At 40.5% G+C, this 22392-nt stretch overlaps 1 protein-coding gene across 6 annotated transcripts in view; it reads left to right on the top strand.

Annotated features, from left to right (window-relative positions):
* RELN (reelin) overlaps positions 1 to 22392 on the top strand; it is a 357738-nt gene that overhangs the window by 148094 nt on the left and 187252 nt on the right. For all 6 annotated transcript variants that reach the window (XR_015743791.1, XM_087934256.1, XM_087934254.1 and 3 more), the window contains exons 9-10: positions 15559 to 15655; positions 18959 to 19199. Coding sequence is in view for 5 of the 6 variants with exons in the window: in XM_087934256.1 (XP_087790382.1) it covers positions 15559 to 15655; positions 18959 to 19199 (338 nt within the window). In the remaining variant the exon portion in view is untranslated. The remainder of the gene's footprint in view (positions 1 to 15558; positions 15656 to 18958; positions 19200 to 22392) is intronic.

Below are 22392 nucleotides of genomic sequence, written 5' to 3'. Positions count from 1 at the left end.
ATTATTGGTCTTTAGTTTAGAACAACATACAAATGAGTTTTCCAATGAACAATTAATATTGTGAATTAACATGCATGCAAAATAGAAACATTGTAGGACTGGTCATGTTTGGTGAACTGCCACTATATAATGAGCACCGTGTTTCAGTTGGAGATACCAATTTATTTCTAAAAAGATGGATTGGTGCCCAAATTAAACACGTACCTTTAACTGAATGAATTATAATTGTCAATCTATAAGTAGAGAATGTTGATATTTTGTTTACTGGAGATTTGAGTTTTTATTCCATTTTACGCTCTGTTCTTTCTTTGGGATATCCAAATAGTACTGTATATTGTATAAGGGCCTTCTCAGTGGTGGCCTCTCCTTTATGGAACTTATTCAACTGGAGACATAGTTGGCCCTTATCTTGTTTCTTTTTGGAAGACCCTAAAAATTTGGTTTTATCAGCAGGCCTGGGAACTAGGAATGGAGTTCAACTGGCTGGTTTATTTGTGTTTTATTGCTATGGGAGGAGGTGAAAGGTTTTTTTAAAATGTGTTTTATTATAGGGTGGATTTTTTAAAAAAAAAATGTTGTTAAATCACCTAGAATCACCTCCATGTGAGTTATATAAATTTGCTCAATAAATAAAATATTCAAATAACCATGTATAATTTGCTATTATAATTTCAACATTTTTTCATCAAGATGTTAAACCCACTCGATGTCAAGGGTGTTCATAGCATACTTTTTCTGTTTTACTTTTACTTTTTCTAACCATATAGCTATGAAACGCAACCATTTTATCCTCAAATTATATAGACCAGCGATCCCCAATCTTTCCGACACCAAGGACCGGTTTGGTGGTAGCCAATTTTTCCACAGACTGGTGGGGAAGATGGTTTTGCGTGGAACCTCAATCCCTGTGCATGCACAGATGAAGCTTTCCTTGCATGGCCCAGTTCCTAACAGGCCACGGACTTGTACCAGTCCATAGCCTCAGGTCTACTGACCCAGCTCACAAATATGACAAACCCTCTGTAGGCAAACAACATTCCTTTATTAGGAGCACCAGCAGCCCCGGCAAAAAGTCTCTCTCTCACCGCAGGCTAACAACTTTGTCCAGCAGGGAGATGAGTAGTTGTCTGCCACATCTATTCATCTCCGCTCCCTGTCTTTTATCCCCAGAGCTAGGGTGGGGCTTCGCTAGCAGTGCTGGCTATTCCGTCCCAAGAACCAGCCCATAGATTTCCACTGCTCTCCTCTCTTCTGCCTTCGTGTGTCAGGCACTGGACCCAGCTGTTCCTCCTCTTCCTCATCAGCCACCTCCAGACCTGGGAAATGTTGACTCTCCATCTGAGGGCTGATGGATGGTCAGGGCTCCGCCTCTGTCTTTCTCTCTCTCTGCCAGCTCCATTCCCTCTTCCCCCTCAGAGCTCTCAGGTTGCCCTGAGGCTGACCCCACACCACCTCTTCCTCCTCTGATTCTGCCGGAGGGGCCGACAACCAACAGGCCATAACATCAGGGTTGGGGACCCCTGATAACTAGTTAAATCATATGTGAACTCTTCCAGATTTGTGACAAGAGTAAGCAATTTTTTTAAAAAAATACCTAAGTGGATCCTCAACACACAGAAAAAAACCCTGTTTTTGAGGAAATGAGGTGCCTGTCTGGGAAATTAACATTTGACTGTAGAGATAACTCAAGAATGAAGAAGCAATGTGGACGCGGAATTCTAGAAATGTACTTGTAAATTAAATTCTCATTTTTTAAACAACCAATTATCTCAGCTGAGTGTTTCTCAGTGGGATTGTGATTCTTTCAGTGGAGAAATTTATTGGAAATGAATACGATTAGATTAACCCCCTACTTTGAATTAAAATATAAAATTCAGAAGGTCCCAGAAATGTATTTTACGATTTTGTTTTACTTTGATTTGTTTTATTAATATTTTTAAAATAGGGTCTCAGATAAATAATAGCAGTGGCCTTTTAGCTGAGTTCTTACCTTCGTAGTGAATTCTACTGCGTATTTTTCTTGTTTCCATAATACCTAGCTGACAACAGTGATCTAACTGGGTTTTTTCATTTTTATTATTTTTCGTTTAGTTTTTTTTTTTTTTTTGCACAGTCAGTACTTCTGAACAGTCTTATAAAATTTCTACTCAAGCTGAGCATCCGCAGAAATAACTTCCATCAAAACCTATAGCCCTGGACTTAGGATTTCTACCTGAAGAAATCATAAATCTGATGAATTGTCCAAAAAAGAGAAGTAACCAAAGGATTATGTTAATTTATAGCCAAAAGCGGGTTCCACTGAGTTCTCACATTACGGTCAAAATAAATGAAAGCCAAAAAGAGTCCAAATTTATTTAGTATTAGATCTCCGTCTTGCATTTTTCCATGGTTTTCAGAGTAGTAGAGATTTCTTTCCCCAAACCTCATTTTATGCTTGCCACAATCCTCTAAGGTAAGCCAAAACTCATTGCAAAATACAGGTAGCCCGTGACATACAATTGGAACTAGAATTTCCATTGCTACATTTCAGTGCTTTAGAGCCCACTCTAAGCAGTTTACAGCCAGTTGCCCACAACAATCTGGGTCCTCATTTTACCAACCTTGGAAGGGTGGAAGGCTGAGTCAACCTCGAGCCAATCAAGATCGAACTGCTGGCAGTTGGCAGAATTAGCCTGCAGTGCTGCATTCTCACCACTGCGCCACCATTGCAGAGATAGCAATAGCACAGACTTATATTCCACTTCACAATGCTTTACAAAACCCTCTCTAAGTGGTTTACAGAGTCAGCCTATTGCCCCCAACAATCTGGGGCTTAGTTTTGCTGACCTCGGAAGGACGGAAGGCCTTGAGCTGGTCAGAATCGAACTGCCGAAACTGCTGGCAGCCGGCAGTCAGCAGCTTGCAACCCTGTGTTTTAACCACTGTGCCACCATGGCTCATGTAGATGATGTGACCTCAGGGTGCTGCAACCTTCATAAATACATGCCTATTGCTAAGAGCCCAAATTTTGATCACATGACTGTGGAGATGTAATGGCCATAAGTATATAGACTGGTAATGCCACTTTTTTTTCAAGCTGAAGTAACTGTAAATGGTTGCTAAATGAATGATTGTAAGTCAAGGACTACCTTTACTTTCTGAGCGTTGTGTTCAGTTCTGATTGCATGATTGTAGCTGCCATCTTAGCTTTTTTTAAAAAATATAGCCTGCAAATATCCCTGTAGCCAGATATCTATGTCAGCCCCTCACATGGATCCTGGGGTCTCAAAGGTGCTTTTTCAAAAGTTAACTAGACTTTCTTTATTTTTCCTGAAGAGGTTTCACTTCTCATCCAAGAAGCTTCTTCAGTTCTGAAGAAACTGTCAGTCTGTATTGAGCTCAACTGAAGAAGCTTCTTGGATGAGAAGCGAAATGTCTTCAAGGAAAAAACAAGAAAGTCCAGTTGCCTTTTTGAAAAAGCACCTTTGGAGACAATCATGACCTGGATGACTGAGAATGTCCATAGATATACAGTAAATCATTGTTGCTTTACACCAAGGATCTTCAAACTTGACAGCTTAAAGACTTGTGGACTTCAACCCAGAATTCCTGAGCTAACCTGACTGGAGGAGGAATTCTGGGAGTTGAAGTCTACAAGTCTTAAAGCTGTCAAGTTTGAAGACCCCTGCTTTACACTCTATAAAAAACATTTGCTTCCCTCAGTTCTGGTCATCATCTTCCTTGAGCATGATAAAGGATGGATTAAGGACTGAGCTGAAGATATGACTAAGGACAGAACCAGTAGACACCAGAAAAAAAGGAGAAATTCTCTACCCTGAGGAGTTTCACACAAGGAGGAAATAAAATGCTCACAGTGCTTGGTGAAGACTGGGGAATGAAACTGCTTCTTCAATAGAGATGAGTTTGTTTCTTCAATGCCAAGTGATAAACTCACTGGTCTAGAACAGGGGTCCCAATCTGAGGGCCACAGCCAGGGCTAGGATTCTACCGGTTTGGACCGGTTCTATAGAATCAGTTGTTATGATTCTGCGCAGTTCAGAGAACCGGCAAATTGTGCCCCTGGCTGCCCCGCCCCTCTCCTCCCCACCCAGTCAGTCCTTATTGCACTTGCGCAACATTGCGTGCATGCCCAACATAGTTGACTGCATTCTTCCCCACCCAGTCACTCCTTAAGGCATTTCTTTTTTTCCCCTCCTGACGATCAGCTGTTTCTATGATCAGCTGTGCTGGGATTCCCCTCACTTACTTACTGCTTCATCCAGGAGGCTTCCCTGAGGCCCAGGAAGACAAAACATGGAGGGGAGATGTAGCACTATCGGACCACGGCCTGTACGCATCCTGGCCGCGTGAGGCTGGCACACACACATGCAGCCCCACTCATGCAAGTGGAGGGTGCATACGCCTTCCCCTCACACAAACCTATCCCTTCTCCCCCCCTCCTTCACCCCACACCAGGCCACTAGCTGGAAAGGTTGCAGAAATTAGTCTAGAAGCAAGTATTTGGAGTCAACTTGACCGATCATCTGTTGTTTAGGCTCTGTTGCTTGCTGTTGGCTCATCAAAGCGTCCTAGCAACAGATTGTCCTTTGAAACCTGTGGGCAACAGCTGAATTCTCCCCCCATCATGCTCTTTCACTGCCAAAATGCCCCACCCCCCCACCCCAATATGAATCGAGTAATCTGGTTTGGAGAAATGGATAATGGATTTAAACCAGTGAGAAAATGGCCCACATTGCCTCTTAAATCCAAAAGCTTCTTAGATGCTGAACTGGAAAGGATAACTTCCCTGAAACAATTTTACTAAATGTGTTTTAGGTGCTCCCGGGTTCTTTCAAAGACAGAACATCAGCAATACTATGCTGTTGTTGTTGATTGATATCTGATAGAAGTGGTGATCAGCTATTTCAGCTAATTAATTTAGATGCACTTGTAATATGAAATCGTTAAACTTAAAGTACAGGTATTCTATAATATACAGACTTCTGCATATTCAAAGTATGATCTTCCTTCCAACCTTCCTTCCTTCCCTCCTTCCCTCCCTCCTCCCTTCTTCTCTCTCCTTTCTTCATTCCTTCCCTCCCTCCTCCCTTCCTCTCTCTCTTTCCTTCATTCCTTCCCTTCCTTTTCCTTTCTTCCTTTCCTCCCTCCCTCCTCCCTCCCACACTCTCTCCTCCCTCCCTTCTTTCTTTCTTTCTTGCCTTCCCTCCTTCTCAAATCCAGAAAGAGGTTCCATCTTGTGTTAATGTCAGATAATTTCCCATCTCCCTTTTCATATAGGTTGTGTGCTCAGACATGCTATCATGTGCAATGGGATTGCTACTAATTAAGATATTTAAAAGTAGTACCTTTGGGAACATTCCAGTCAAAAATTTTAATTGCACAGTTTAGGATTGAAAACAGCCACTTGAGAGCTCTAAAGCTTCACTGCCATTAAATATTAGTCTGGTTCATTAGTTAAATTATCTTTGTCCCAAAGGTGCTTTTTCAAGAGGCAATTGGACTTTCTTGTTATTCTTTGAAGATGTTTCGCTTCTTATCCAAGAAGCTTCTTCATCTCTGTTCTGTTCTGTTCCATTCCATATTTTCTATTCCATTCTATTCCACATTTTCTATTCTATTCTGTTCCATTCCATTCTATTCCATGCCATTCTATATTTTCTATTCTATTCCATTCCATTCCATTCCTATTTCTATTCTACTGCATTCCACTTTACTCCATTCCATTCCGTTCCGTATTTTCTATTCTATTCTATTCTATTCTATTCTATTCTATTCTATTCTATTCTATTCTATTCTATTCTATTCTATTCTATTCTATTCTACTCTACTCTACTCTACTCTACTCTACTCTACTCTACTCTACTCTCTACTCTACTCTACTCTACTCTACTCTACTCTACTCTACTCCACTCCACTCCACTCCACTCCACTCCACTCCACTCCACTCCACTCCATTCCATTCTACTCCATTAAAAACTCATCCCATCTCATCTCATGGCTAACTTGTAGAATAACACAGGCCACTATATTAATGGCAGAAGTACTTGTTCACGAAGAGAGAAAGCCAGTGGGGATTTGTTGAATTGAATTCAATTTCCCCATATGAAAACTCTCGGATATGTAAATTGTACAATTATGCAAAAGGCTCCTGTTTGTTCAAATTGCGTAACCAAGATCTGTTTCTCTTGGAGACCAGTGTAGAAGGTGGCGAGTCTGTTGGTTTCAATCCACTGAATCACTTGTGGTGGGTTTTGAAGGATTTTCTTGAGGCTCACAGCATTACAGCACAGCCAGTAGTCAAGAACATAACATTACAATGACATCCTGCTTATCTGGGTAAAACACCAGCCTCTGTTTGATAGTGTGGATTCTTTCCATACCTGTGGGGTAGGCCAAGACAATTCACCGATGACACTTTAATTAAATATCTTTGCCTGTTATCTTAAAAAGCATTCACGTACTTGGAAATATAAGCTTCACCGAGGTTAGCAAAATATGGAAACAATCCATCTGCAATTCCTTGGAGGAAAATCCGTCCTTTAACTTGATGTTTGCCCAGGTATTCAAAATGAATGACCATTCCAGATAATATTCCTTTATGCTGGTGTTATTTGTTTGTTTGTTTATATAGAAATAGCAAGATTAGCAGGAAAACAGTATTGGGCTAAAGCAATCCAAAGTAAGCTTAGTAAGATTCTTAAACCAAATACAGTGGTACTGTGATGACCCAGGGTCTGGTACAAAAGCAACAAAGTCACAAAAATAGATAAAGTCCCTTTAATTTCTCCAACTTGTGCCCCAATGTCCATTTATCATCGGCTGGAGAAAAACCTCTCCCAAGAAAAGTCTTTAAAGGGAAGAAATTCAGTCCAAAGCCAAAGTACATATAAATTATAAATAAAAATCAACACAAACCATGCTGCAACAATTAATGAGACAAGGCAGGATAAGGAATTCCAGACTTCAAAAGATAACAAACCACACACAGTTGAGAGGATGCCAGAACCCAGATAAGCCTCGACAAACAAATATAATTCACGCTTTGCTTCCAGCAACGTGCTGTGCGCAAACACCCTCTTTAAATCCTGTTTTCCCAGCTGCAGGTAATGAAGGGAATCAGGGCCCTTTTCTCCCCCGTAACCCACATAACTCATGTTGCTCTCTTCTCTGTTCCTCCTTGCGTGCCCTAGGATGAAGAGGGGGTAGTCCTGGGTCTTCCTCTGAATGCCCAGCCGGATTGTGCCCTTCCCCAGTTTCCTCCACAGCCACTGGAGCCACACTCCCACTCCCTGTCAACTCCTCAACCTCCCCCTCAGAATCAGATTCCAACAGGGGCATGACAGGTACCTCAGTACTCAAGGTTCTAGGAGGCGCGATGAGTACCAAAAACAATGAGTAACAAACAATTTTTCCCCATAAGGAATAATGTAGTGAGTCACAAGGAGGCCAACCCTGACAAGTTCTATCTTGTGAGTCAAGTACCAAACAAATGATGAGTACCAGGGCAAAATTTTCACTTCAAAGCAGTTGAGAACTGAGGTATTACTGGAATAATACATTACTGGTATTACAGGGAATTGCACAGCGGTGTTCAAATGGTGTCAGAGATGCTGACAAGAACTTGTGGTTTTATATAAATAAATATATTTACAGTAACTAAGAGAGGCAAACAGGAGCATAGTCAGGTAAATTAAAAGAGAGAGGGAAAAAAGGTGAGAAATAAGGAAACTCTCCCTTTTCTCTTACAGCAACCTATCACAGCTCAGATTGCCTTGTAGTGGCTAACTCTCTTTATCCAATTAGTTGTAACTGTGGGTTCTTACTTGTGGTCCAATCCTTCACTGCTCCAGCTATTACATTTTAAATATCTTAACACACTGTACCAGCAAACCAAAATCTAATGATATTTGAAACACCGTCCCTCCAAGAAGTCACTGACTGAGCTGGACATATTGCTGTAAATAATTTTATACAATCAGGAGAATAAATAACAAAGCTTTTTGTTGTTGTTCTAAGGTTTATGCACCTAGACGTTAAAATAAGCTCTCATTTTCTTTGTTTAAAAAGTATTTTAATTGATTTCATAAATGTTGCCTCTCAAAAAGTTTTGAATAGGAACTTTCATCAGAATATGATCCTAGGCTCTCTTCTGGATTAGGCAATGTGGTTTAGGCAACCACAGGTAATATAATTGCAGGATTTTACAGGTATTTGTGGGAAAACTCTAAAAAGCCATCCTCATTTCCCAACTAAAGTTCTTCTTCTTAAATAAAATCAGGGTTTACCTGAATTTAGTTGTGTAAACTCCCAAGAAGGCAACTTTCACTAGTTATTCTGATAAGTTTATGTTGTTTGTATAAAATAGATTCCTTTACAAATAAATGCTGCCTGAACAAGACAAATCATATTTTAAACAATTTTACTCTCCAGTAGTCAAGTATACATTGAAAGCTACTCAGTTTGGAAAGATGTTTTTAGGGTTTGGATTTCCTGTGTATTTGAAATGACAACAGATGTCATCCAATTAAGGAGATGTTCTACCAATAAAGAAAAAAATTGTATATAACTATTTTTCTTTTAAAAAAAAAGGTTAGCGGCAGTTGTTTGTCAAATTATTTTTAAGAACTTAATTGGGAACGCAATGTACATACCCTTGTTGATGCAACATTAATTAAACACAGTGCTATTGTTTTGTTAGCTGCACAAAGATGTTAAGGCATATTGTACATGCTGGTAAGAGGTGGAATATTTTATTTTTAACTTCATTAAAATTTTCCTTTTTAAATAAGATGATAAATAAGGAGAGAGAGAAAAGGAAAAAAGGGTGTTATAACACTTTCTGGTGTCTTTCCAGAAATTTATTTTTAGATCTACGAATAATTATTTGCTAGAATTAAGCAAAAGTTATTTCTTTTCATCTGTACTATTTTGCAACCAATTCACTGAATATTTTCTATAGAATATAATAATAAATATCTTTATACGCATGATCCCATAATATTTCACGAACAAGGACATTCTTGTATCTTTTTAAATATTGCCATGGAAAATATTTGGAGTCATTTAGTATAGTATTAGGAGCATCAATTTTATGAAGGAGCTCATACTGTGTTTATCTTCAAAACAACAGCTTAACTGAGAAATTATAGAATATGTTTTTTAAAATAAATGTTATTAATTTTCTATTAATTACATTTCTTAGTGCTTAATAAACATAATGACATCTGGATATTTAATTTGCTCATTCCATTCTTGCTCTCCACCCCTTTTTTCCAACCACTGGTAAAATAAATTACATGTTTGATAATATTCTGTGTCTTCTTTCTATTTGATTTTCAATGTAAGTCTATTCATTTCTGCACAAGTATCTCCTTAATTATCTCTTCATCTTGCCGTGTTTCTTCATCTTTCCAATATTGTGAGAAGATAATCCTCACTGCTGTTAAGACATGTAATACTAAATGCATACTTTTCTTGTCAATTTTTTCTGATATCATCCCTAATTAAAAACAGTTCAGGTTTAAAATCTACATATTTCTCTGTTAACTTTTCTAGCCACCTGTGTATCTTTGTCCAATTTTTTTTTAGAACAAGCCCACCACATATGATAAAATGTGCCCATCTTTTGATCACATTTCCAATTTAGAATACAAATTATGTTGTGTTTGGCAAAATGCTCATATCCTTTCTCTACTATTTTACGTAGAATATTACAAATGTGGCATATTTCTCTACCTTGTATGTTGCAATAGGGAATCACACGGCATCGCATTTGATTCCAAAGGAAAATTATGCCTACTATAACCCAGCAGAGACTTTTTATGAGGTTAGGGAAAACCTTTGAAAAAAAAAAAAAGGTTTTCCAGCACAAGTACAAAACATTCCTTTTTAAAGGGTTAAAATAACCGTGTCCTTTACAAGGTTTATAGGGCTGCTTTGGAAGGTGTGTCAGCTGTCTCTAATTACACAGCCACCTCTCAGGGGATGTGGCTGGGGTTTTCCTTTATTGGAAAATTTAAATTCATCAAATATAGATTTATGGTGGAATCACCATCTGGTCTAACTCCTTAACCTACAGCACAGAAGGGCTCCTATTTTTTGACTTATGTCGAGAGGTTATCTTGATTCTTTCAGAATGCAGATTTCTTTTCCCAGTATAATTCTCCTGATTAATAAGCCATTTTCTGAGGGAGACATTTTGTCTGCTTAATAAGAGGTGACATGATAGCAAGTGTTCCAGTATTTGAGGGGTTGCCACAAAGAAGAGGGAATCAAGCTATTTTCCAAAGCACCTGAAGACAGAACTGGAAGAAACAGATGGAAACTAATCAAGGAGAGAACCAAACTAGAAATAAGGGGAAATTTCCTGACAGTTGAGAACAATTAACCAGTGGACTGGCTTCCCTTCAAAAGCTGTGGGTGCTCCAATACTGGAGGTTTTTAAGAAGAGATTGGACAATCATTTGTCTGAAATGGTCTAGGGTTTCCTGCCTGAGCAGGGGTTGGACTAGAAGACCTCCAAGGTCTCTTCCAACTCTGTTATTCTGTTATAATGGAATCTCATCTCAATTCCCATTTTCCAATATGCCCATGTACTGTATCTCTATTTCTAAGAACTACCTTCTGTTTGGTGTGGGTTTTCAAATACCTGTGTATCTACCCAAGGGACTGCTCCATTATATATAAACCATAATAATGCACATATATTTGATCCTTCTGCTTCCTGGAGCCCCTTAGGATTTCTCACAAATCTACAATCTTGATTATTATTATTATTTTTTTATGTTGGGTTTGCACTAAGTCTCACAACAGACATTCATTTAATAAGAATTGGAACTCTTGCTATTGAAGAACATATTTTTCCTGAAGCTGGAGTCTAATTTTTTTGACTTATTTCCCCACTCACTTTGAGATGACGTTTCAATCTTGAGGCATCTCCACAATGTCCTTTGTTTTTGTTTTAAAGGAAGGAGTGGAGGGTGGGGGGACTTTTGAGGGAATAATTTTCGCTTTCGAAGGATTTCATTTCAACTTTTGAAGCTTTGCTGTTGGAAAGGCTTCCTTTAAATTATGCCCTGGAGTTGGCTTCAGACAGCAAGATGCAATGCAAACTGGCCTACTCTTAGGACGATGATGCTATATGCTGCTTAAGAGGAAGTGAAAGAGGAGAAAGAGGAAAATCTCTCTTTTAAAGAATGACTGAACCTAAGCAGGAAAATCCACATTTTGGATACTCCACATTTTGGATAGAGAAATATTGGGAGTTTTGCAGCAGTAATTCAGCGCCAGAAAAATAAATCCAGATGGCTGATGCTTCATTTAACATCTTTATTAACATAAGTAGATTTTACAAACCAGTTGTAGATTTCTCCAACATGGAGCAAACTCAAACAGAAACATGTTGCAAGTTCAGAGCAGAGCTCTAGTTTTCAGCAAGCAAGCAAGTTAGTTTCATCTTCAATAGACAGGTAGCTGCAGAGTTGCAGAACTTAACATAGAGCCACGCCTAGGCTACTTTTAGTTTCAGTTTCCAAACTATCCTCATTGGCTGATTTAGTTGCTATGCCTATTCATTGGCTGACCTTGTTACCATGCTCTATTCCAGTTCATGAATATACTCTGACAAGAAGACCATTGGCTTGAAAGAAGGGTGAAAGAATCCATCTATGTTAGAATCGAATGCCTCTCCCGCAGTAGGGAGGGAGGAAAATGGCACCACTTATCTCCTGTCAACAATGAAGTCCTTTCAGCAGTTCCAAGAAGATTTCACAAACAATTGCACCTTGTTGTTGGGGGCCCAGATAAACCCCCAAAGGACCTCAACAACTCTCAGAGAGAGTGCTAACAACCAGATGACTACAAAGAAAGTCATCTGGCCATCCACCCCACCAACCCCATCCTATCAAAACCTATCCTTCCATCCCCCCACCATCAGAGTTGACAAAGCTTCTTGGATGAGAAGTGAAACCAGAGGTGGTCTTCAGCAGGTTCTGACCAGTTCTGGAGAACTGGTAGCAGAAATTTTAAGTAGTCCGGAGAACCGGCAAATACCGCCTCTGACTGGCTCTGCCCCCATCTCTTCTCTGCCTCCCGAGTCCCAACTGATCAGCTGGGTCTTCTTTTGTTGCCCTGCACAGGAGAATGGAGCTGGAAAGGAGGTTAGTGGGGTGGGGAGGGAATGGGATTTTGCAGTATCCTTCCCCTAGAGTGGGGTGGGAATCAGGGGTGGGATTCAAACATTTTTACTACCGGTTCTGTGGCTTAGTGGGCATGGCAGGGGAAGGATACTGTCAAATCTCCATTCCTGCCCCACTCCTGTGGGAAGGTTACTGCAAAATCCCATTTCCTCCCCACCCCACTAACCTGCTTTCCAGTTCTGTTCTCCTGTGCAGGGCAACCAAAGGAGACCCAGCCAATCAGCTGGAACTCAATGGGAGGCAGAGAACAGATTGGGGGCGGGGCCAGTCAGAGGTGGGATTGGCCGGTTCTCTGGACTACTCAAAATTTCCGCTACTGGTTCTCCAGAACTGGTCAGAACTTACTGAAGACCACCCTGGTGGGAATGGAGATTTTACAGTATCCTTCCTCTGCCATGCCAACCAAGCCACATCCACAGAACTGGTAGTAATTTTTTTTGAATCCCACCACTGAGTGAAACATTTTCTTCCTCAAGGAAAAAACAGTCCAGTTGCCTTTTGAAGGGAAAAAAGCATCTTTGAGATAACTATGACCTGGCTGACTGAGAATCTTCACAAACATTAAACAGGAAAAAGGCCAGAACGTGACAGAATCACTACCAATATTTATGGAAATCTTGATCGAAGCATAAATTGAGCAGGTTGCTGGAAGTAAAAGAATGTAGAACTTTAGTAAAAAGCGTACTGAGAGAGATGGAACTTTGAAATTCAGTTTATCAGGGGAGAAGAAAAATCAGCGTCATCACCACATTACTCAAACTGAAACAGAGACTGAGTAGAAAAATTGGTGTTCACAAATACATCTGACAAACTCAGTTGCGCCAATGGAATCCAGTCGTAATTAATCCTTGATCCTCACAGTCTCATTATTCTGAGTCTCAATTGCATCGATGAAAGCATATTCTATCCATGGCTGTTTATTATGGTCCTGCTTTGAGTTTTTCCTCAGTCCTCTTGTGGGATCTGCCGGCTTTTAATTCTGGTTATTTATTGACGGGGAATTAAAAAGAAAAAAAGCTTGGTTCATTAATTTGGATTAGAGCATTATAGGCCTGGCTGCTCAAAAGTCTCTTAAGGCGATGGGCTGCCCATTGGTGCTCATTATGGAATAATAGCTTAATTAAAAGGGCTTGGCGTGGAAGAGATAACATGCCTGAGCATGGTCCCTGGTCCCCCGGGGCAAAGGGCTGAGAAGGTGCACTCAGGCATGAACTTGCTTCTGGATTCAATCTTGTAATAATTAGAAACATACAAGGAAGAGGCTAAGCCACGAGGAACAATCAGGAACATGGTTCCCAGCATTTCAATGCTTACTCGATGTCAGACTGGCCGTTCAGCAGGTTCATGGACTTCAGAAGACATCCTAAATACCTGTAAAGGAGGGGAAGGCTAGAATAAATATCTGGAGGATGAAGCCAACGTTGTGGTCTTCAGCCTTGAAAGGAGATTTGGTAGCAAAATCTTGGGCTGGATGTTCTGACCTAGGCTTCACAAAATCACAAAGCAGACACCTCATCTCTTTTTATTAGGCTAATGTGAATTCCTATCATTCACATCCAGCAAAGTCCCGGCAAACAGTCTTTCAAGGGTGAAGTGAGTGATACCTTATCAAGCTTGGAGAGCTGCCAGGCTGATAGCCTCCAAGCGCAACGCTGTACAAGAAAATACTTGGCAAAAAGTCTCTGAGAGTCACAAACAAATCTTCACACTAATTAAACAAACTAATTGTCTCCTGTAAACACCCCTCCCCTTTCGCGCTTCTTTTATTCCTAATGGGAAGGGCCATTCATTGTCCACCTGTTCCCTTGCTTCCGAGTCAATCCTTGTTCCTTAACTGTCCCTTCTCCTGGCAGCTCTGTGCATGCACACATAGGGAACAGGCTCCAGCTGTTCTTCTGCCACACTGATCTCTGACTCTGAAGGCATCTGATAACTGATGGATGACTCTGGTCCCATCTCTGCCTCCGACGCAGAACCCTCACCTGAGCCTTCCCCAGACTCCAAGACTGGCCCATGTTCCTCCCCAACCTCCTCACTATCCGATTCTGCCGCCAGCTCTGCTGGCCACTGATGGGCCACAGCACTGGCCTTGACCTGCAGCATTATGAATAAGTAGCAAGGGTTGTAAAACTATGATCATTTTCTTTTCTATGCCTTAAAGCTGACTCCTGTCTCTTGCAGAGGCAGATATGCTTAGCAGTTAATACATGCTAGGAAGGGAAAATATGACACAGTATATTAGACCTGCTATCAGTGATACACTTCCTATACCATACTGTTCTCTGGGAGACGAATAAGTTGACTCTACTTCGTTGTGAGAGTTTACGAGTAGTTATCAACTTACGACAGTCACAATGGTGCTGAAAAATATGACTTACAACAGGCCCTTGCATTTATAACCACTGTAACATCCCCATGATCACATGATCAACATTCAGATGTTGGCAACCAGCATGTATGTATGATGGTTGCAGTGTCCCAGTGTTATACGATCACTATTTGCAATTTTCTAGCCAGCTTTCAAGAAGCAAAGCCAACCAGGAAAGCCAGATTTGCTTAACAACCATGTAAATTAGCAACAGCAACAACACTTATATACTGTTTCACAGTTTTTTCAGCCCTCTCTAAGTGGTTTGCAGAGTCGGCATATTTGCACCTCAAACAATCTGGGTCATCATTTTATCGACCACGAAAGGATGGAAGGATGAGTCAACCATGAGCCGGTCAGGATCGAACTCCTACCATTTGGCAGAGTTAGCCTGCAATACTGCATTCTAACCACTACGCCACCACGGCTCTTTGCTTAATGACCACAATAAAAATAGTTGTAAAATTGGGCGCACATCAATTAACCACTGTGGGTAGTGCAGAAATTCTGGTGACAATTATAGTCATAATCAAGGACTACCTTTATAACTAAGATCATCCAACGGTTACGATATCAGTTTTTTCCTTTATGCTTTAAGGATCCCTGTCACGTATTGCCGTTTTTCACTTCGTACCTTGGCAAGTATGGCACGTGGCACTTCATTTTTGCTATACCATGCCTTGTGTGTGCATTTTGAATAAGGGAGTGTTTAGTAATTTATCATACCCTCTCCTGGGAAATCTATTGCAAATTATCCTGGTCTGCTGTGATTTATCTTCCCTAAGTTATTCCTAACTCAGGGAGCATGCATTATTATGCTTTTTCCGCCAACAACAGAGCACAGCAAAACTTACCATCCATCAAAAAATAAAATAAAGTTGAAATATGGAAAATTAAGAATGGTGGCAAGGACTCTCTCAGAAGAGAATGTCGAAAGGATAATGTATCACTTAACAGGGCTATAAATACTTCTGCTGTTATTTTTCTCCACAGGGTCAGGTTCGTGCCGTTTTAGTTACTCCGATCCAGACATAATTGTCTCCTATTCGAAGAATAATTCAGAAGATTGGATTCAACTGGAGAAAATTAGGTTTGTTATAACTCTTTCTCGGCACTACTTTTTTTCCTGCAATGTTTTGGCTGCTGGATGTTTTATTTCAGTATTGAATTTTGCTTTGTTGTTGTTTTTTAAGAAGCCTGTTGTCTATGTTTTCATATGGTAAATTAAAAATAATACATCTAAAATAAGACAAATAGAGATTTGAATTTTTTAAAAGACTATATTAGAGGGACAGTTTAGATATATTTGTTTATATTTCTCTGACTCTGGCTTGCAAAGGGCTAAAAACATGCAAATGAATCAACAATAAACACAGAGAGACACCCCACAAAACAGAAAAATTGAAGCCAAGCCACAAATATATTCCAATTCCAAAACCTTTACCACAGGGGTGTTAAACTTGCTACCTCTAAACAAGAATCCGAACTACTAACGGTCAAGGCAGATAAAATAAGAGTCAACAGAATTCAAGGAGGGCTAGAGTTGGATCTCTTGAAGGAACTCAAGAATGATGACATGTTTGACCCCTCCCTCGGGCTCCTACATCTCCCCCCACAACACCCTCTGGAACCAGATCTGGAGGAAGGAGAAAAACCTTTGTAACACCCTTGAAACAGTGGTTACAGGCATCAAAGGCTGCTGAAAGATCCAGAAAGCTAAGATGGATGGATCACTCTCCACTCTGGTCTTGCTGGAAATCTTCTACTGATGTAGCCAATGATGTCTTAGTTCTATATCCTAATGGTCTGAATCCTAATGGAAAGGGCTCCAGATAATCTGTTTCCTGTAGAGCTTTTGTCAAACCAAATTCCTTCTCAACAACTTTCCCAAAAAAGGGAAAAGCTGCACACTGAATCCCACAATGGCTTCTTGAGAAACCAACAACCTACTTCAAGAGCAAGACTGCCCCCTTACTATGATCCAGCCACACATCACAATTTGGGCAGCTTCAACCAATCAGAAAGGACATGGATCTAATATGCACTTACACTCCCTCCCCCCAAAAACATATCAATTGCCTCAGGACCAACAGATGGGAGCTTCTCTGTGGTAACCACATTAAACCAGGATTCAATCAACTTCAGAAGACTGGTAAAAAGATTAAGATCAAGGAATGGATAGTGTAATGCTAGTTCTATTAACCCACTTAATTTTCAGCTGGGTTTCCTTAAGTTTGAATCAACAGCTGTCGCTTAAGAGTATAACTCCTACTGTTAAATAATGACTTGTACCAAAGAAGGGCAACATTTTGAAAAAGGATTAGACATCACACTTATGGAGCTTAGTTGGATTTTAGGGAGAAATGTTGAATGATTGTTATTTAATTCTTATTTTAGGACTTAGACATTTCATATGTTTCCAATCTTGAAAAACCAAAAACCCTGATGTCAGTTTTCACCAATCATTTGAGTTTGCAAAAAAGGAGGAATCAAGATGGGTGCCGCAGGTTGCTGATGCCACTTTTCCCCTTAGAACAGTGGCCCCCAACCTTTTTTGTGCCACGGCCCGGTACCGGCATCACAAAATGATCCGCAGCCCGGTACTGGCATCACCATGCATGACAAGGCAAGGCGAGCCGGGGACCGGCCAGCCAGCCATCCCCCGCTTCTCCCCGCCACCTTCAACTCCTCCTTTGTACCTTTTTTGTGCTTTTTTGTGCTTTCTTAATCTCCTCCGCCATCGGGACAGCTCTTCGTTCGAAGCGCCCCCCCTTCGATGAAACTAAGGAGCGAGGATTCCTTCAGGACCCAAACGCCGCTTTCCAACCGGAAAAGCTCACCCGGAAGCACTTTCTCGTCGAAACAAGATGGCGGCACCCAGCAAACTTGCAGCCCAGTAGAAAATGATCCACGGACCGGTACCGGTCCGGGGCCCGATGGTTGGGGACCCCTGCCTTAGAAGACCTATTTTTGAACTACAATTTAAGCATCTCTGTGATTCAGGCAAAGGGATGAATAAAACATTGATCGTTCATCAGTTCAAGACTTCAGAATTTCTTGATTCAGAATCATTGGGATATGAGCAGATATTTCCTGTTTCCTTGTTGCATATTTCCTTAGTCAGGGGTGTCCATATCTTGGCAATTTAACATGTGTGGACTTCAATTCTCAGAATTCCCACGCTGGCTGAGGAATTATGAGAGTTGAAGTGTCCACAAGTCCAAAAAGTTGCCAAGGTTGGAGACTTCTGTTTAGATCAAGCAAAAGTTGTGGAAAGAACAAAAAATTGATCTTCCTCTTCTGAAGAAGAATAAGAAACCATAATCGTGGCAAAAACTTGGTTTCTCAGACAGTAAAATGCCATTCTTGGACTGACTATTTCTTCACCCTCTTCCACTTCCTTGTTCATCTCTGGGGCTCTGACAGCTCAAATGATTTCTATGTGACTTGCAAGATTCTTTCCTGCAGAATTTATTTAGCTCAGGTCAAGCTTCACGTTTCATAGTTCTAAGCTAAATACAGGTAGTCCTCAACTTACAACCATTTTGTTTAGTGTTTGAAGTTACAAGGGCATGGAAAAAAGCGACCCGTGATCATTTTTCTCACTTACACCATTGTAGCATTCCCATGGTCACGTGATCGAAATTTGGACACTCGGCAACTGGCATGAACTTATTCTGTGTCTCAGGGTTGTGTGATTACCCTTTTGCGACCTTCTGACAAGCAAAATCAACAGAGAAGCCAGATTCACTGAACAACAGTGTTACTAACTGAACAACTTCAGTGATTCACTTAACAACTGTGGCCAGAAAAGTCATAAAATGGGGCAAAATCACTTAACAACTGTCTCACTTAGCAACAAAAATAATTTCGGTCATAACTTGAGGACTACCTGTATAAAATGCTTGGTATTTGCAAATTACTTTTAAGATACCGTTTCAGCCAAATGCAATTTTGTTTTAATTTCAACAAATATTGCAAGATTAACTCGTGGAGTGGTGCAGTGACCTGGAGGTAGACCTCTTGTCTCACAACCAGGAGGCTGAGCTCGATCCTAGGTAGGGGCAGATATTTCTCTCTCTGGGCACACTGAGAATATATCTGCTGGGGAAGAAAAACAACTCCACACTGGCAACGGGAAAGGCATCTGGCCTGTAAATACTCAGCTCCATTCAGTTGCCCAGACTCCATCCTGCAAGGGAATATGGAGTCGATAAAAGGAGGAGGAGGAGGAGGAGGAGGATTACAAGATTGACATTGCCTAGAATTGAACAGTTTGATTGAAAGACAGGATTTCTTGAGTATCATATTATGAATTTTGCTTACTTGCCCTGGGCTATGTAACTAAATAGTAATAATAATAATATTCATTTTGCCTACTTGTGTCATACAGAGCTCCTTCTAATGTCAGCACCATCATCCACATTCTGTATCTCCCCGAAGAAGCCAAAGGAGAAAATATTCAATTTCAGTGGAAGCAGGAATATGTACATGTGGGTGAAGTGTACGAATCCTGCTGGGCGTTGGACAATATCTTGATCATCAATGCAGCTCACAGACAAATCGTTTTAGAAGACAACCTTGATCCTGTGGATACGGGAAACTGGCTGTTTTTCCCTGGAGCCACGATTAAGGTTTGCTTAATTTTGATTTCTAATTTGCAATTAGTTGACTCCCCGAAGTATTTGCTTCTCTCCTGAGCAATAAACTCTACTTGAGATGAAACCCAAAAAAGGAAAGAGGTATGTATCCTCTAATTATTACGTTTTTACCACCCATCACCACATAACATACGTTTATGTGTCGCGTATGGAGTTATCAAATGAAAATTTAATCTATAGAAGAATACACAAGCCCTGCAGGTAGTCCTTGACTTACAACTCTGTTAGAAAAGCATCTTTGAGAGGGTTTAAGCCTTTATGCAGTTTTAGTCTTGTATCCTGACTCATGAATAGTTATACCTAGTAATTTCCATTTCTTTTCCACCTCGCAAGATTCGTTTTTTCTCACCATGTACATGTATACATCCGAACTAGACTATTGTTGTTTCCCTCTGTCATAGAATAGATGTGGGTATATGCGTATGTATGTATGTGTGTGTGTGTGTGTGTGTGTATTTATTTATTTATTTAGTCATGTTTATGTGGTTATATTGCAAGTGGTGATCCTTTGAAACCTGTATGCAATGAAATTTTATTTTGATGTATGCCAATTAGTGTACATTCAAAGTGAAAGTAAAGTTATTCTTTCTTTCTTTCTATCCTATCTATCTATCTATCTATCTATCTATCTATCTATCTATCTATCTATCTATCTACTATCTATCATCTATATCTATCCTATTATCTATATCTATACTATCTATTTATCGATTATCTACTATTTATCTTATGTATCTATCTATCTAGCATCTATCTAGTATCTATCTCCATCTACTCTCTATCTACTGTCTAGATGTCTATCATCTATATCTATACTACCTACCTATCTGTCTGTCTATCTACATGCTTATCATCTATCTATCTATCTATCTATCTATCTATCTATCTATCTATCTATCTATCTATCTATCTATCTATCTATTCTATTTACTCTCTACCTACCTACCTATCTTCTATCTATCTAGTATCTTAGTATATATCTATCTAGTATTTATCTATCTATCCATCTATCTACCTACTGCCTATCTACCTACTGTCTGTCTGTCTGTCTATTTATCTATCTATCTACCTACCTATCATCTATCATCTGTAAAATGATAAAGATGTGTTTCCTTTGAAGTATACTTGATTGTGTATTTTTTAAAAACCATATACATAGGGCTTTATAAAGATTCCTTACTGACACTGATCATATTTTTGGCAAGTTGGAGATCATAGATGTTTCCTATAATACAACCAATATGGGATTTTTGTTCCTCTATAAAACATTTTTATAGTGTGGTGTCTGAATTGTTGTCTTCAACAACAATATACTTTTGAAATATTCCTAAATTGCTGATACAAAGATCTAAATCTGTGTTGAAATATTTGGCACGCAATCCGGAAATGCCACTTTGCCGGCCGCGCCTATTCCTATCATTACGACGGCTAAATTCTTTTCTAATATCTTTTATTTTACAGTGCCTTTTTTCCTCCCTACTCACATTGTTCTATGGAGCAATCTTTCTTAATGGAATATACATGTATAATTGGAAACCCTTTACGCTGTTCAGTTGATCTACTCTTGTTCCACTGTTGCGTGCATCTCCAATTAAGGCTTACATCAAAAGTGGGTGAATTAGAGATTAAATGTGGACTGAAGTTCCCATAAAAAGCTTGTCGATATTCCCTTTCAAAACCAACAGAGTGTAAAGTATCTATCTGTCAGGGCAATGCATTAGTTGATTAACCTTTCGTCTCTCTCTCTCTTTCTCTCTCTCTCTCTCTCTCTCTCCCTGTGTGTGTGTCTCTGCATAGAATTTTAGAAGGTAAATTAAATTTGTCAAACTAATCCCCATCTGGCATTTATTCCCATTACACTTCATGCCGTATGGGGCTAGGCATGCATTTTTGAAAACAGAAACCATACAGTCTATTATTATTATTATACAATGTAATATATATTATATTTCTAACCATGAAAACCAGCTCAGTGACTTTGGGCCAGTCACTCTTTCTTCCAGTCTAACCCACCTCATTGGGCTGTTGTTCTGGGTAAAGTAAGAGGAGGAAGCTGTGTTTGATATGTTTGTCACCTTGAGTTAACAGAACAGCAAAGTTGGAAGGGACCTTGGAGGTCTTCTAGTCTAACCCCCTGCTCAAGCAGGAGACCCTGGGAGACCATTTCAGACAAATGTGTGATGACCCAAAGGGGCGTGGCACAAAGGCAACACAGTCAGATAATCAGTAGGAGTCCCTTTATTAGCTCCAACTTTGCCCCAATATCCTGGCTTCCTTCTGGGCTGGAGAAAAACTCTCCCAGAAACAGCCTTTGGCTGCAGAGAATCAAGTCCAAAATGTGGTCAACAAAAACTGTAACTATAAGTCCAATCAAGTCAAAATGTAATTAGTCCAGCAGGGCAAGAGAAGGAATTCCAGACTTGAAGGCACGGCAATAACTCAACATAGTTGAGAAGATGCCAGGAACACAGATAAGCAAAGTCAACACAAGATAAACTCGCATTTGTTCACAGCAGTTGCTGCTCTCAGCATGCATCTCTTTTAAACTTTCTGTTTTCAAAACTCTCTTCCCAGTTGTGGGAATGAAGGGAATCAGGACCCTTTCCTCCCCTGTAAGCTACGCTACCCACGTTGCTCTCTTCGCCGTTCTTCCCTGTGTGCCCTAGGATGAAGAGGGGGTGGGCCCAGGTCTTCCGCTGAACTCCCTCTCCCTTGTTCTACCTCTCCCTTGCTGATAGTAGTGTTCTGTAATGCTGGGGTTCTATTTTCTTTGATACTGCCAGTTGTAGAGCGATGGTAAGGACGAGGCATGAGACCAGAGCGTACAAGTAACTGGCTTTATTGCAATGAATAAAGGGTTGTTGTGTCTGCTAGCTAACTCGCAGACCAGCGGGCGACAACGGGCTGGCTCTGCTCGACAGCCGGCTTATATAGCCGACTGTCAAACGGAGCCAACCAATGGGAGCTGCTGGTGCTCCCGCTCAAACAGCGGACCTGGTTGGGAACTCCAACCAGTTCCACAGACATAACACCCCTTCCCCCCAGCTGCGAACATGCATAGTCTTGTAGGTACGCGGGCTGTCTTCGCTGGCGCCCAGAGCGTCGCAGTTCGGGTGAACTGCCAGTCTGTGTCAAGTCCTGGCTCTCGGAGCGCGCCTCAGCGGTT

Source organism: Pseudonaja textilis, chromosome 5 (assembly GCF_049901715.1).
Source record: "Pseudonaja textilis isolate UNSWEBS1 chromosome 5, rPseTex1.2, whole genome shotgun sequence".
In the NCBI taxonomy this organism is placed as follows: Eukaryota; Metazoa; Chordata; class Lepidosauria; order Squamata; family Elapidae; genus Pseudonaja; species Pseudonaja textilis.
Note: the sequence above shows the minus strand (reverse complement) of the source record. Positions and strands in the feature narration are given on the sequence as shown.